Source organism: Melozone crissalis, unplaced genomic scaffold, assembly GCF_028551555.1.
Source record: "Melozone crissalis strain CALT ecotype California unplaced genomic scaffold, PUWL_Pcris_2 ptg000004l_1, whole genome shotgun sequence".
Classification (NCBI taxonomy): domain Eukaryota; kingdom Metazoa; phylum Chordata; class Aves; order Passeriformes; family Passerellidae; genus Melozone; species Melozone crissalis.
In genome coordinates this window covers 6,299,300-6,316,728 of record NW_026535782.1, presented here as the reverse complement: position 1 = coordinate 6,316,728, position 17,429 = coordinate 6,299,300, and the positions used below count along the sequence as shown (strand labels likewise).

Here is a 17,429-nt window from a genome sequence, read left to right as displayed (position 1 = left end):
AGTATTTTCCCTCATAACAGACAAGAAATGCAGACAGACTGATGGCTTTTGAATTACTGGAATCAATTGCTCTGTAACCATATGAGACAAACTACAGAGACACTGAATTTCCTATCCTCCTAAAACTGGTTTCACAGTGCAGCCTTCTTAATCTCACATTCCTGTAAGCAAAAAATTTGCTGTATATTTATATGAACAAGAATTTTAATAGTCATACTTAAATGCAATCTCTTAATTAATAAAACCTCAGGCTCCTAAATCTTCAACTCAGAATAGTACAGATTATACAATGCATGATGTATTTTTTTCACCTCAGCCAGTGAGTGTCAGGAGCACAAGCAATACACAGCTGATTACCCTGCATTAGGGCAAAGACCTGAACACTGTCCTAAAGGAAACTGTAGCTACACAGCTGAGGATGTATATGCATGTAAAGTAATTTTGGAGATAAAAATTAAAGACAAAAAAACCCCATACTGATAAAGCTAAACATGAACCTAGATACTTAAAATAGAATCAGAGAATCATGGATTAGTTTGGGTTGGACAGGACCTTTAAAGTCTATCTAGTCCAATCCCTCTGCAATGAGCAGGGACATCTTCAACTCAACTTGCTCAGAGCCCTATCCAACCTGACCTTGAATATTTCCAGGCATGGGGCATTGGGGCATTTCTACCACCCTAGGCAACCTGTTCCAGTGTGCTAACACCCTCATCATAAAAAAAAAAAAAAAAAAACCAACAAAAAAACCCCAAACAAACAAAAAAATCCCCCAAAAAAACCCCAAACCAAAAGAACAACCTGCCTTCTGTGTGTAGTCAGAATCTGCCCTCCTTAGTTTAAAACCATTAACCCTCGTCCTATCACTACAGGCCCCACTAAAAATTTGTCTCCCACCCTTTTTACAAGCTCCCTGTAAGCTCTGCAACGCTGATGTTAGGTCTCCTGAGCCTTCTCCAGGCTGAACAATCCTCACAGGAGAGGTGCTCCAGCCCTGCCATCGTTTTTGTGACTCTCCTCTGGGCTCACTCCAGCAGATCCATGTTTTTCCTGCCCTGAGTGACCCAGAGCTGGATGCAGTATTCCACATGGAGTGTCACAGGGGCAGAATCACCTCCCTTGACCTGCTACCTATGCTATTTTTGATGCAGCTCAAAGACACAGACTTTTTGGGCTCTTAGTGTACATTAGACAAAAATCAGGACAGCTCAAACACTGCTATCAAATTAAGAAAGTCAAGCCAAAAGAATTGGCTGACAACTCACAGAACACAAATGTTACACCTGTCCTAGAGGGTTTTAGAAAAGAACTACTAGCAGTGCCTGGTAACTAACACAGTATCTCTTCTGGTAAAAAGTAAATCTGGCAGTGATATACAGGAGCTAACAAGTGGACTTTAAAATTAGACACTTTTCAAAACAATACCTCAAGAATCCCAAACCCAAACAAACAATAACACAAAAACAAACCAATCAAACAAACAAACAAAAAACCCCTAACAACTCCACCCTGCCCCCTCAAAAGCACCTAAGTTGTAGTGACTTGGATAATGAAACAGCTTTCTATAATGTAACTATAGATTTCCTAGACAGCTAGCTTTGAAAGTTACTGTTCACAGTTTACTGTTAGAGTTTACTGTTAGCTCAGTAAGTCTCCTCATTGTAATGTAATGTAATGTAATTTGAAAACTGTAAGCAAACCAACTGAAGCTACAAAAGTTTAGGAATAGCTGATTTTAAGACACAGTAAAGGCACTTGCTAAAACCACTTTCAAGTCGATCTAGCTAAACAACAAGGTGCTGTGCATTTTAAGCAATGAAACAGCTACACAGACACATTCTTGAGAAACAAATCATCTAGCTTAGAGGGTGATTAAAGCACATAATCCCATGCAAGATGTAATACTATCCTCTTATGAATTTATTTATTCATTATTACTTGCCATCTTCAAGTATAAGCAAAGAGATTACAGTGAAAAGTGAAAGAAACAGTTTGACAACGTTTGCTACTGGAATAGTACGGACCTAACAGGAAGGAATTCGTTCTTTTCAGAAAATCCACAAACATTGGAGAAATATACATACAAGAATGAAACTGCATGACAGAATGAAATGGAACAGGATAAAACATTCAGACTGAAAATATGAACAATGATGAACTTAGAAATGTTGGGACAAAAAAGAAGCAATAACCTACAGAATAAATTGTTGTATATAGATTTTTAAAAATATAAGAAGTAGAGAGTGCCTGTAGAAAAAATTATGTCCTCAATATTCAGAGAATAAATTACATTAGATATAGAATTATTAGGAGACTCCACAGTTTCAGGAAGACTTATTCAGTGAAAATGTCAATTATATAAGTCATCTTTCAGTGTTCTGCTGTACATTACATCCAAAGATTCTTTAACTTCAAAACCTGGTGGGTGTTAATATGATTGCTTTCTCTTGAAGCTTTTCTTCTTTGCCCACATATCCTTCAAAGATAATGTATTATAGAATCCACTGCTCTTATAGACATGTACATCTGCAAGGTTGTATAGTTTCTAAAATATGCAATTCTGACTAAATACATTTTGTTATAGAATATTTTAAGAAAAAATTAGGAAGTTGTTTAGAAGAAGTGTTTTACATGGGGCTGCAGTAAGTATCTTAACTCACACTATACTCACTATGTGGTAACATAACAGATTTTACACTATATATTGAAGAATAAATGCATATTTTCTTCAAATCTCTTTTGAAACACCACCACAGTCACTTCTGCATAGCCAGAGTGGAAAAGCTTTCCCATCCAAGGGCTTCCTGGCCTGAAGCATACCAGGCTGAACATACAGGAAAAAAGTGATCTCTCTACAGTTTTTGGAATTTTGATACTGTCATGCATCCTCTTGCACTTACTCCCAACACCAAGCAAGTAATAGGAATGAGGATAAACAAGCTTTTAAGAAAGCTGGGGGTGGGGGAAAGGCAGGCAAAAAACAGAGGTAAAGAGGCATTGCATAACCCTACTGTGGCTTCCAAAGCAGTGCTTGCAAGAACTGGAAATAACAATACAACATCTGTCTGACAGGACTCCTCAAAGCCACGCCCTGTATATTCACATCTGATCCACCAGTGACTTCCATGGCATAGCAGAGGCTGCACTGGACTCCTCCCTGACCTTCCTGCCAAAAATCTTCTAGTGAGAGTTTAGAGGAAGGCTGTATTTCTTGGCAAGTGTCACTTTTGATTTCCAGTTAATATTTGTGTCTTTTTTCAGCACTGGCATTCAGCTAAAGTACAAGAACTTATCTGTTTCCCAGCTGGCATGGCTTGAGGCTCAGGAAGATAAGCCAAAGCTTGGGAAAATACTGGGTGACTAAAACATTGATATTCTTCCCCTTTTGGGGTGAAATGAGCAAACAATCTATTACTGGTTCAATCATTATTAACTTGCACACATTTTAAAGGAAGTAAAAATGATGCCCTTTGACAGCAACTTATCCCCAATTTTTTAAATGAACAACACAATTTGCTGCCTAGTTTTTCACACCCAAAGAGAAAAAAACAACATTAACAACAAAGAAACGCCTGTTGGCAAATACCTTGAGAAGTAACATCATACTTTTCTGCAGAAACTGATTTAATCTCCATTGTGACTTTATGCAGCAATTCAATTACTTGAACCTGCTTCATGAAATCGTGCAGCATTGCTTTTCCACAGCCCCTAAGGTAGGCTTCAAGGATGACTGCAAACCTCTGTTGGTAGTGCATGGACTGGGCAATTTCGCTTCTTAAGAACCAAAACAAGAAGTGACCAATTCTTTTGTTCTACAGGTAAAGAAAAACACTACAAATTAGCATTCATTTCTTGACAAATGGTTTTAATAATGCCAGTAACTTTAGCATAAGTTGGCTATATTTTGAAGTACTTACTCTCAAACCACGTTTCAGCAAAAATCTGGCTAGTGCGCTGTCATGATATGGCTCAAATTTCACAGCCTGAGTGATACAAACATAAAAGAAATGTTGTTAACACACTTAAGATCCCACTGCTTACACTTAACCAGTGACATCTAAACTGCTGCAGGAGCAGAAAATGTGTAACAAAGCAGGTCTTTTTGAGGCTTCCCTGTCTGATTCAAGAAGCACATTTTGTTTGCAACAGGCTCTTTTCAGGTTTATTATTAATGTGACAACTCCTTAACCAGAGAGTCCAACCTGAGCATATGCACAAAGCAATGTCATTCTTGGCAAAAACCAGCAAGATCAGAAACCAGCTTGCAGTATGACTGATACTGAGAATGCTTGAAATGATTACTGACAGATGGAATAATGTGCTTCTAATAGCTCTTAAATTAAATGTTTCAATAATAAAATACTGGTTTTGGTCAACATCCACTACTTTGAGACTAGGGCACCAGGATTCACTGGTGGGTTCCCCAGAAAAAACAGGATACAGGAGCAGCTTTTCAGAGTACTTACCTGGCCTTTATTCCATAAATGAATGACAGAATAAAGGTTCTGATACACATCCTACAATAATGAAGTAAATTAAGAGGAAGACTTCATCAGAATTTTTTTTACTGACTGTGAAAACAGATGTATTTTTTTTCCTTCAAAAGCTGCTCCCCTCCACCCAAGCCCACAGACATTTCCAAGCTACTGCCAAAAAAGGGGGTGGGAGGAGAAAGTCAACAACTATTTTCAAGTGCCAGTATTAGAATTTTTTTTTGTTATTCTCTATCCCAATAACCAAGAGAATTGGTCTACCAGAAAACCATCACACTTCCAGATTCAGGGTAGTACCAGGGAACTTCCCCTCTTATTTTTCCAGCTGCTTCGTTCATGCTGCTTGAGGAATTCAAGCTTACAGAAGGTTTGTATTCAGATTAATGGTGGAAAAAAGTATGCACTTATATCCCACGGCAACAAAGGAGAAATAAGAAGCATACAATCTATGAATCAGAGTCACAAAATCCCTGTCATGGACTGAGGGGGTTGGTGAATGGCTTCAGGTTCTGGAAATAGAGTGCCAGGAAGCAGCCTGTAGGGAGATTAGGGGAAAACAAAGGGATGCGCCGAGAGCCGAGAGCCGGGTGCGTGTAGCATGCTCAGCTTTCAGAAGCAGCAAAGTATGCAAACCTCCAGCAACAGTCATTCAACAGAATATAATGGCTCTTTCAAGATCACTGTGGTCTGCAGCTTGCAAAGAAGCAACCAAGCCATCAGCAAAGGTCTGCTAAATTCATCAAACAAATCATAGTTTTATAAACTCTTACAAATACTGTGGCACATAGTTGCATTTTTATTTTTAAAATATCAACATGATTTCTGAAATGCAAATCATCCTGTGGGTTTAATCAAAAGAAAAAAAAAATTAAGCCAAATTTCCAATGAAGCAACTTATGAAAATGTCACAAAGACACGTTCTTTCTAGCTGCTGGCTAAGAGACAGACAAGAAAGCTAAGCACCAGACAGACAAAAAAGCCAAGCACCAGACTTGCCCTTCTCCTGTATCATAATTCTGCAAGAACTGTCTTGACTGTCTGCAGTACTGTTTTATATCCCCAAACAATATCATCTTATTTAGGAAAGACAATGAGAATTTACAAATATAACAATATATAGATCCTTTCACTTTGTGTATGAGATTATGAGGTATGAAGGGTTTTTAATAAAAATTAATTTTCACTGCAGTAAGGTGCCCAAAAGCAATAATTATCACACAAATTCAAATGGATTTTCTTACAGTTCCAAGAAAGCCTATTATAAACCTCACTCTGGTATATACTCTGCCTAACGTTCAAATAACCTTGAAAAACAAGTTAAGACTGAAATACAGCCAAACAACCAACCATTACTTCAAAACAAAACCTCCTTATTGAACTTGCAAATATATTTCAACATAAAACAATATTTAAAAATGCATCACAACAATCCTTTTGAGCTGATGTTTTAGATAATTATTTTTAACAGTCCAGCCCTTTTTTCTTCACAAGGTCAAATATCAGCTTTTGCACAGCAACAATAAAAGCTGGCCATTAAAAAATGTCTGCTGGCGCTGACCTGTGTGTACTCATTGCCATATACATGCAGTACAGCCATCAGTGTTTATCTTACAAAGAATTTTGTTGCATTTTAACTATCCTATCCATGGTTTATCAACGTACACAGAAGAACAGACATTATAAGAAGCTCAATAGGTTGATTTATGGTGTGGCTGCTTCTATTAGAAATAACCTGTGGGGAAATAAAATGTTTGATTTCTAACTCTACAGAGAATGGGAATATCCTGTGCAGAGTGAAATAAGCCACAGAGCTTTCATAAAGGTGTGCATTTGAAAGGTGACAACCATTTGCAGAAGAGATGCATCCACTGGAGCAGAGGAATGGCCGACATCCATTCTCTGAAAAATGTAGATTTTAAATACACTGTCATACCAAAACCTAACTGCAGAATGCTGACAGCTCATATTCCATAGTTAGCTAAGAAATAAAGACAGGGAAAGCAGCAGAGAGGTAAAAGTTGGAATGTAGCATGTTTTTCATTTTTAAGGATGGTAAGCTCATTATTTCTTACAACACCTCTTACTAAAAATGACACAGTGAAGTTAAGGCACTGTGATTTTAGGCTACAATATTTTTTTAACTGTTATAAAGGTTTATTCTTTTTAAAACTCACCAGATTTGTACTTCCTGAAAACAAACAATTTTTTTTTAAAAAATGGAAACAACCCCAGTATTTCCCCTATTTTCTCAGGCATTCTGACAGCAACCAATCATCACGCCAAACACTTAATTTAGATACAAAAAAAAAGTGAATAAAATTGCTGAGCCACATGTAGACAGCAAAAGCTCACAAGCCAAGCATATATATAGCAGCAGCGATGTGGGAGGCCCAATGAGGTAACCGCAGCGACTCCTTCGGTTAATGCAGAAGTGCATAAATTCTGCCTCAGCTTCAGGCAAGCAAAGACAAGGCTAGAAAGGCTTTGTTTAAAGCACTACCAACGTGCAGCAAAATCTGAAATACTAACTTCATTTTCCTGGGATTCTGAGCTCTCTCTGAAGATGCAGAAATAAAAAGCTGCTCCCCCAACTGCAGTAGTTCCTTTTTTTTAATTTCGAATGTTGTCCTCTGATTCTTTGAAAAAAGTATTTCCTGCTCTGAGGGATACCAGCCTTTCCATGCAAAACAGAGCCCCACCTGGCTCCAGAGGCTGTGCTTACCAGGAAGAATACAAGGTTACACCTTCCATCAGACACCAGAGGAGACTTTGACACTGCCAACTGATGGCATCGTGTTGGGAGAAAAGCACGCAAACCAAGCTTCTTGTGTAACTGATATAAACCTTCCCAACGTTTGATCTGGCAGATGCACACACAAAGTGCTTTAAATCTATACAACAATGATCCTTTGCCATTAGAACCACAATTTTGTACCCAAAATCCCAGAAGGACTTAATCTTAGTATGTAGTCCTACCAACTCTTGAGCTACTTTCAAAATTTTGGAGGGGGGAGTTCCTAGATGAATTTGCTCTCCTTAACAGCACAAGACTGAAGTCGCTGCAACATACTGAGTAATTACACTGATGTTCTTGACCTAAAACCCAACCCCAGATTTTGCTTCAGGCCTTGCCCATGTCAACAACTACATTTACTTTCTTTCTATCTACGCTCTTTATAAACTATCAGTAAAGTCAGTCAACAACTCTTGAGAGCTGTGTGATTCAAACCCAATATGAACAGGATTACAGACAGCACAGTTAGGATTTACTCCCATCATAGCTGTGCTGGCATTAACAATTTCCAGAAAATCTTACTGCTGTAAACACAAGGTAAAATTTTTAAGACAGAAGGCAATGCTTCCACAAAAGCATCAACAAAGGCAAAAGACAAAAAGTAGGAAAGTGTATTTTACATTAATCTGGTTACTACCACTGCTTTGACAAAACACCAAAGACTTCAAAACTAAGGAATACTAACAAGACCTGCTAAAATGGGAAATGCAAATTATTGGGTAATGCAAATATATTCCTGGAAGGCAGAGTTCAGGAATGCAAATACACCTTACCTGCACAAGCTGTAAAAGATAATGAAGAACATCATCATCTTCTAAACTTTCCAGTTTTTGAACTGCCATTGCTCGGACATTTTCATCTGAAAAGTTACAGTCCAGAAGTTGCATTGTGAGTCCAACATCTAAAGTGCTCTGATCCCAAGCCTCTTTTTTAGCTAGCAACTGGTATGTTTTGGCCACTATTTCTTGTTGTCCCCATTTCACAGAGCTAAGCAGCTTAGGATATGCCTTGGGGTGCTTTATACTCTCATATCTAAAGTGCCACAACAGTTCTTTGTCCTCCGGAGAAAGTGGATTAAGTGGGTCAGTTGCTATGATCTCTTCAAGTTGCTTGCGGAGCTGGTTGGGCATTTCAGCTCGGGTCCTGTCCCCCTGGGGGTCTGATGATATCCTGTGCTTGGGCAAGGCAATGGGGTGACAGTATTTGTCCAGCACAATAGAGATAGCCATTGAGTTTTCTTTATCTGGGTTAGTTGCTGATGTGAGTTTGTCTGCATTTATACTTCCTTGTTCTTCCCCCTTACCTGGAATTTTCCACATGTGGAGCACATACTCCCCACATCGTAGCAAGAAACGGTGATCTATCAACAAAAGATTTACATAATAGAGAAGCTGGGTTTTGCATTTTGCATCAGAGTTGGAGGATTCATGTGACTGAAGGTTTGTCTTTGCAGATGGTCCCTGTGCTTTGCCACAGTATATCTGAAGATTCAGGAGTGCTCCTTTAGGCAAATCCTTGATTTTGATATCAAACTCCAACCAAATATTCCACAGAACCTCCTCAGTAAAGGGCTTTGATGAAGTTCTTCTCTGTGAAAGGAGCTGCTGCCCATGTTGAATATTAGCCTCTACAAACACAGTAAGATCAGTATTTCTTGGTAAAACTGGGATATCAATACCAATTATTTTCACTCTAAATTTCCTATTACAATCCCACAAAGAGATAGTGAAGACTCTCTCATGATCTTTTCCATCTATTGTCAACTGTTCATGATACCCTGTAACTCCTGTACAGTCATCCACCAAGGGCCACTCTTCCTTCTGAACCTCATCTTCATTCGGGTCTGGGGGATTATCAAGGACAAGGTGGATTTCTTCCCCGTTCTTAAGGCACTGTCTTATCCAGTGAAAATCTTTGATTGGTGTCTCTCCAGTAATGTACTCATCTCTGCCACAAATCCTGAGAACAAAATCCAGTTCACTGTGATCTTCTGGAATGTCCATCAGAGACTTTTTCTTTGCCATTTTTGTGAAAAAGCTCTGGAGAATCATTTCTGGAGTGTCATCTATTGACACTTTAATTTTCTGACTAGTCGTTCCTCTGTGTATGACTATGAAAATATTATTATTAGTGATCTTTTTAAATAAATATTCTGGGAGTGGCTTAGATGTAGTCCATGGGTGCATTGCATATAATTTAGGATCTCTGCAGGCTACCTCTATCATTCGTGGAGTGACTAATCTGCGCCGGGTAAATTCTAGTTCATCATCATGTACATTGCTTACATCAGTGACGTCATAACCAATCAAATCATTGAGTTGCCGCTGAAATTCCTGAACTTCTTCTGATGGTTTTTGTTTCTGGACAACATAGATCTTGCCTACCTTCTTCTGTAACACCTTCCAGTACAGTATGCAGTCCAATGTCTGTAACACTTGATGTTTATCATAAATTTCATACCATTGCCCTTTCTTCTGATACTGCAGAATAAACTGATCAGGGGTGAAGGCATGGTAGAAGTCTGTGCTTTGACTCGTCTCTACTGCACGCATCCAAACCTGCGCCTTCATTTGCTCCACCGTACAGTTGCCAGCTATTTCAAGTAACATCATTTCTGGTGCTTTCGTATGTTTATTGCTTGTAGGTAAAATGAACTCAATGGGTATCAGTTCCATGGACGAAAAACTACTCGATGTACAATGAGGTTTCATTCTTCTTCTCCTTCGTTTGTTTTCGTCTCTCATAACAACGGGCTGTTCAGGATCCCCCAACTCCATGCCAGAAGAAATCTAGCAAAATATACAATTACTTCATTACTTTCTCATTTACATTTATCTTTTCTCTTACTTTTAAACTTTTCATATACATTTTTTATATTTCCACTTCCCCTAATTTCTGGTCACAAATACTTGATTTACATGAACCACTTCAGACATAACCTATTCAATTCAATGCCAAATATAAATAAAAAACCTCAAACCAACTCTCCAGTGATTAAGTAATTAAAAAAGAGGTTTTAAACATCCTGCCCAGATTTTACTGAGGATAAGCAGTTCGAATGTGCAATCTCCATATTGATTACTTCTTGGTTCTATTTGATCAAGCACTGATTCTTCTGCTGCCTCATCTATTTTGTTGCTGCTGATGTTAACATATGTAGGTTTTCACAGAAATCTAACGGCACACTCCTGTATATGAATAGAATGCAGTCCCACTGAGCTCCAGGAATGGCAGAAAGTAACAAAACCAGCAATTTATTTGCAGTCTGGACAGACATGAGCTTATTCCCAGTTTTCTCTGCCTCTCTTTTTAGTGATGAGGAATCAGGATTTCAACCTAAAAAACAGCCCTTAGGATGCAAAAGTCAGGGACTATTTCTGAAGATATATTTAAAGTGCATCTAAATTCATGGCAAGTGTCCTTAGATGTGCTTCTTTTAAATAAATCAATTCCCCAAACTGATAATATCCATCCATTTTCAAAGTACACACTGCCAATATGAACTATTAGTTTGTTACAGAAGAAAAATCTCCCAAGCTGATCCTGATTTATTACCCTATACATCAAATCACACCTAAAACACCAGTAAAACAATATTAAACATGAGTAGCCTACCTTATCAGCATCCAGTAAACAAAAAGTATTGTTTCTCAGTTAATCTCTATTGAAGTTTGAATTAATATTGAAGTGGAAATTGTTCAGTGCTGACTGAGTGCACTCGCACAAGCCAAGTTACAGCAACATACTGAACTTCTTTACCAAAAAACACTTTCTACACATAAAATCCTTAACTGCTGGCAAAAACTAAAGCCAGTGTAATGATGCCCTAGCAGATAATAAAAGAAGCAGATAAAAATATAAAAGATTAAATTCAAACATAGCATGCTAACTAAAATTCTTCTGAGTTCCAGAAAGCAGCGACTGTGGACACATCACCTCTATGATTGACAAAGTACAAGGAAATATTACCTGTTTATAAAACCAAGGCTGAATTGCTGAAGATTATTCATTTGTTAAATTTTTGTAGTTCCTATTTTTTTAAGGAAGATCATTCACACAAAAGATTTCTTTGTTTAAGCTGTTCTGCTTTTCTTGCTCGGTCTCATACCCAGATGCAAAGGAAGTGCTGCACTTACCAGGAAGGAAGTTTTAACCAAGTTGATTATACATATGATTGCTCATTTTAAAAGAAGTCAGAATGCTTTTCCTGTTACAACAGTAAAAACACACCAACAGTACATAAATTTAACACACATGTATAGAAGATATATTTAGAGCCTTTTAAAAACAGTCAAGAATAATCTGGGCAATAAATTGAATTAATTCAATAAGATATTTAAACCAAATCTATTTTTAAGAGATTAACTCCCAAAAGAATTAAATACAAATTGTAGATAAAAGACAACTAAATATGCAATGTTGCATTATTTTTATTTGCATGGTGATAGCCATTTAAGGACTTCCAACTTAAATTCACTAGAGCCTTTTAACCCAGTCTTCATACAAGCATCTCATAGAGATTGCATATGCCAAGGATCTTGCATGGTAACCTCAGCAGCAGAACTACTGGGCAGCCTTACCCCAAATATCTTTAACTCATTCATTTATGATTACAAACACACAGTGAAATCTACTAGAAATGGCGAATTTACATTCAGGAGAACTGAATGTAAGACTTTCAACCCTAATTCTTGTGGTTAATTACAACCTGAGGTGTTCTTTTAGTAAAAAAATAATCCCCACAGAAAAAAAACTACTATGGAAAACATGTACAAAACAGAAAGAAAAGACAGAAAACTCTCTAATTTCATCCTTTTTGCTTTTGACTTTTCCAGTGAAATACTGATCTTTTGAAGAGCAACCAGCAGTACAAATCCTACAGTGGTAGATATTATGCAAAATGATGAGTCTTGAAAAGGAGGGGAAAAAAATGAAACAACTGGAAGGTTGTCTACCAACAGTGAAGTGCCTTTTTTTTAACATATGCATGTTTCCTATTTATAAGACACATTTTTATAAAAATGTGAAAAATAACCCCTCCTTCTGTATTGGCAAAAAATCCTGACAGTATCTTACCTGCCTCCAACATGCCAAGCTTGATTAACACTCTGCCAAGATTAAAAAGCAGAAAATGCCCTCCACCACTGACACAGCTCTTCTCTCTCTGAACATCACTCTGCTTGTCAGCTAAGATCTTCTCTTTTTAGAGGTTACTTTTCTCAGAAAGTCAGTTTGGGGAAAACACACTCTGTCCCAGATCCCTCTATCTTTTAAAGCCAGTATTTGAATTTTCTTAAGGTAGTGGTGAAGTTACCCTGAACATTTTGTTGCTGACATGAAATCTACCCATCTTGGCCAAGACACCTCCAAAACTCATGCTCCACCCACATTCAGCCTGTCAGCAATCATCAGCCACAGCCCTTGTGGCATCTCAGCACTACACACTGAGCTCCTCTCTCATCTCAATTCTAAAATACAATGTAGTCATATTTTTCTCTTCATTTAGACATAAGAAACTAGTATTAAGGTTTTTTTCACACCAACAGGCTATACAGATTTTTTGCAGAGTCCTTCCTCTAAAAGTCATTGTGCTGCCCCATTAACTAAACCTGGAGTCATTTCAGTTTCATTGGGTTCTGCAGATCTAGGAAAACCTTGTGGTTTAAAATGTCCTCAGCCTGCTCCTTGAGTCATGCACTTAAGGATTAATTCTTCAAACACACATACATATAAACAGCTTTTCAACCACTACTCCATAGATCAAGGCCAGCAAGACAAGCAAAGGCAGCATCTCTCCCTCATGCAGCAGACCTGCACACTCCTCAGTGAATGCAATTGTTTCACACCCTCATCCACTTATAAAGGCAGGTAGAGCAACACTTCTGTGGGTTCAGATATCCCCCCGCAAATTGCATCAGACACAGCACTAAAATGTGTGGCACTTCTGTAGCTGCCTTGCCCATACTAGGCTGTCTTTTCTCCTGCATTCATTTGGGCTGTGACCTGTTATGTCTAGTCCATTCCAACCCTATATCCATCCCCAGTTCTGCTCTGATCCCTTTTCCTCAGCTTCAGAAGGCAGTTCTTGGAGCGACAGCTGTCTCTCATCTGTCTCTGCAATGACCCATTCTTATGGTGACACCAAATTGTATCCATTTCCTGCTAATCCATTGGCAAAACCACATTTCCTCTTGTACATGAGCAATAAAACTTTGATATTTATAATGAAAAATCATTTCACATCAAGTTCCTAAAACCTTAGTCATGCCTAAGCTTTACTTACAGTATTGATACTTCAAGAATTCTACTGCAACAACACCCCAAAAAAAGGGGAAAATTCACTCTGTTTTATTTCTAATTCTAATGAGCCTCATCAACCCTGAATATTCTTGTATTACAAGAACTGTCCTACACTGGTCTAAAAATCCTGATGGGGTCCAATGGAGAAGGAAAAGGTGGGCCTGTAAAGGGTAACTGAGACAAGCAATCAGTTTTGCCTTTGTCTCCAGTTGTGTTCCTATCTCATCACTCAGGTCAGCAACCTGATCATAACAAAACCAGCAAAAAATTTGTTAATTTTCAGCTGGATTAGTTCCTTTATCTGACTCAACACTTGCAGGAGTGGTTGGGCAGTGATGGAAGAGAAGGAAAGGGAACGGAGCCAGTACAGTTAAGCATAACTGAGACTGAAACATGATTCACAGCAGGATTAGGAGATACTCCAATGAGTAAAGTAATTAAATTATTTGGAAAAACTGGCTGAAAGGTACTTTAAAAAGACAATGTGGTATTATGATATATTACTTATTTGGCTACAAAAAAATTAGGATAGCTGTCAATCTTGACTGCTCTGTTAAGACTATGTTAGAATTCTACCAGTTACTATCATGCTTATTCTATATTAGCTCCTGCTTCTGTTTTAATCCATCATGTGAAAACCTTATTTCAAAATTATTCTTTTCACTTTAGTGTGAACTCCTTCCCAGACAACTTAACTTTCAAGAAAATAAACACTCTCTACCAGAGTTAGAATTACCTTGTGCATGCTTATGTAAATACAACACTAAAGCTTACATTTACAGTTTTAGACAAAGTTCACTTGAAAGATAAATTTAAAAAACCAAAATTACAATGACAAGACTTAACGTTTTCCAAGCAGCATAACACATCTACTTGCCCACCCTGTTGTGTAGCAGAAGATGATTTTCCACTTGCTGGACAGGAGTACATCTTCCCTACACCTGCAGTGATCCAGTGCTGAACTTCACAGGTAAGATACAGCACCAACATTTCAAGTGTGAACACAACAAAATACCTTGACTCAGTTTCTTTGTCAAATCCTCTAACAACTACGAGCTCTAATGGGAAATAAATCAGTGCAGGTTCCCATTAGCACGTAAACCTCACAGGTAATGCAGGCACATTCCTCATCAAAAGCATATGAGCCAGCAGACACAGCTTGGTCGGGAGGCTGGGGAGTCAATCAGACTGCAATTACAGACAGCAATTATAGCATTTTCAGGATGCCCTGCCTTCACCACTTTAGTTTCTATATGAGTTATCTATTTGGAGCTCCTGAGACAATAACTCCTAGCCGATTCTGTAAATTTAGGTAAGAATTTCAGCAAAGTTCTGGTTAACTGGGGTTACGCAAGTGATGCAGTAGTAATCTCGAAGTAATCCATCTTGGAAGAACACTTCGCAGAGTTTTAAAACCCAGAGATCGCTGCTATTGTTTCTGCCAGGACACACTATTTAGACAGTGCCTGTCAACTCGTTCTCGGTTTTCCAACACTGCTTTTTAACTCCGTGATCTAATCTACACCAGCAACTCCTGAATGCCCTCAGCTATTATTTCAAGGGCTTGTGGTGTGGACAGGTTTCATGGTCTACATGCATCAGATAGACACAAGAAATTTGTTGGATGAGGAAACAGTTAGCTATTGTTTAAAAGCCGTGTTGTAGCGTAGCTGACTCACTGATCTCAAGACTCGAGAGAACTATCTACTGAAATCCTTCACTTCGCATTGTTCCATTCACCGTTCCAACAGCTTCCTCAGCGAGTTTGGCACCAAACTCGTTAACTCCTGTTCGGGCCATGACGTAAGGCGGGACCAAGGCCGCGAGGGACCGGGCAGCACGGGGGGCTCGGCAGTGCCGGCTGCGGCGGGGACCGCGGGGCGCCCCGGCCAGCCGCACACCCTGCGGAAGGGGCTCTGCGCACGGGGCATGGGAGGCGCCGGGGGCCGGGGCCGCCTCTCTCCCTCTCTCCCTCCTTCCCTCCCGCCCCCGGCCCACCGCCCCGGACCAGAGATGGCGGCCGGCGCCGCCCGCGGGAGGGCGAACCTCACCCCGCCGGGGCTGCCGGGGCCGGGGGCACTCTGTGGCGGGCGCGGGGCCGGGGCGGGTCCGCCCGCGGCCGGAGCGGGGAGCGGAGCGGCGGCACCACCTGCGAGCCCGGGCCTCGGGCAGCGCCGGCCCGGGGCGGGATCCGCCGCGACCCCCGCTGCCCCCGGCGCGGAGCTACTCACCGCGGCGGCGGCCCCGGCTCCGGACAGGTGTTTCCCTCAGCAGGAAGCGGCGCGGGCCGGGGGCCGGCGGAGAGGCTCCATAGCCGGCGGCAGAGGCAGCCCCGCAGCTGCCGCCAATCACACGCCGGGCAAAAAGGGAACCGGCAGCGAGGCCTCCCCGCCCCGCTGCCGCCTCGGGCACCCGGCCCCGGCCCCGGCCCGGCCGCATCGGCCGGAGCGCGCACGGACGGACCGACCCTCTGCCGGGGTGCAAGCGCTGCGGCCGCGGTGAGGCTCGGTCAGCACAAGGCGCGCAGGACGTGTCCCGGTGTCAGCTCCGGCAGCGAAACCTCCCTGGGCGCAGCTTCCTGAGGCGCTCCTTGCCCAGGGCCCCACGGCCGGCTTGCCCGTGGCACTCCTGCAGCGACCCCCGGCTGCCCGGCCAGCCCTGACAGCTCCTTCAGCCCCACACCCCAGGGCAGGGACAAGTTTGTTGGCCTGAAGTGGCCTTGAAAACCCCTGGAGATGGCAACCTACTCCAGCGTGGTGGTCTTAGCAAAGATTTTCATGCTGTCTGATTAAAATTCTTCTACAGACTGAGCATCTTGCTTGTCTTATTCCTCTTATTCAGTTAGGGCGCTTTCTTCCTCCCTTCCCTCCAGCTATTTTCTTGTTTGAATTTGCTGTGTTAACTGTTTTTCTACTATTTTTCCATCTCCAGACAGGCAGTCCTGGATCTCCCTTTTTAGGTCATGTTCCTTAGACCTCCTGTGATTCCTGTAGCTTGCCTCCAGGTTCTTGCCAATTGGGCCACTTTTTTTTTTTTTTGGAAAGTGCTACTCAAAACTGGACATAGCAGTATTCCAGCCAAGGCTTTGCCAAGGCTGCCCACAGCAGGAGGATTAATTCATCAGCCTTACGGTGCCAGACTCCAACTGCAGCTCAGGCATAACTATTCACATTGAATTCAAACAAACAAACAACTCCCCCTCACCCCTCTTTCCCCATTCAGGCTGCTGTCTGTTTGGCTCTGAATGGAGCTGAGTGTTTCTGTCTCCACAGCTCTTCTTCAGAGTGAACAGCAAAACTCTTTCCATGATTATGTTGAGACATTTTTTTTGACCCAGATCTTTCAATGAGATTCACAGGTGAGCTCTGTATGGCACAGAGCACACACACTTGCTCTGAAAGCTATGCTGGCATAAGGTTACATCTTCAGAGAACACTCTACAAGACCATAAGTTGCCACAAAGACTTTAAAAATTGTTGTGATTTTTCTAGATACATATTCTTAACTTCCATAGACAGACAATACCAGAAGGAAATAATGACTATGTTACATGTACAGATGCTATTATAAAAAGTTGGATAATTGTTGTTATAGCATGGATGGATTCTTTTGACTGAAAAAATCATTTGCGTGGTGGTAAGAATTGTACCAGCCTGAAGCAGAAAAGAGAAACCTCTGTTTCAAAATGAATATACATTACAATGAGCTGTGTCTGTAAGGAATCATAATAACTGTACTGGCCTCAAGTTCCCTTTTATGTGAAAGCAAAGTAAAAACCTCCAACAACTTCCATGTGATGTGTGTGCAGCATAGGGGAAACACAGTGCAGACTCACTTCATGC

General features: G+C 40.6%; 1 protein-coding gene across 3 annotated transcripts in view; it reads right to left on the bottom strand.

The window, feature by feature from the left end:
• Window positions 1-15,924, bottom strand: part of PIK3CG (phosphatidylinositol-4,5-bisphosphate 3-kinase catalytic subunit gamma) — a 32,575-nt gene extending 16,651 nt beyond the window's left edge. Inside the window, exons 1-4 of one of the 3 annotated variants that reach the window (XM_054278770.1) lie at window positions 15,819-15,924; window positions 8,061-10,076; window positions 3,918-3,983; window positions 3,587-3,812 (exon numbers count right to left, since the gene is read on the bottom strand). In XM_054278770.1, the coding sequence (XP_054134745.1) occupies window positions 3,587-3,812; window positions 3,918-3,983; window positions 8,061-10,064 (2,296 nt within the window). In that variant the 5' untranslated portion in view covers window positions 10,065-10,076; window positions 15,819-15,924. Of the gene's footprint in view, window positions 1-3,586; window positions 3,813-3,917; window positions 3,984-8,060; window positions 10,499-11,256; window positions 11,312-15,818 lie in introns of those variants that run through there. The other 2 variants (XM_054278786.1, XM_054278778.1) reach the window with 2 other exon arrangements.
• Between the last annotated feature and the right edge of the window lie 1,505 nt (window positions 15,925-17,429).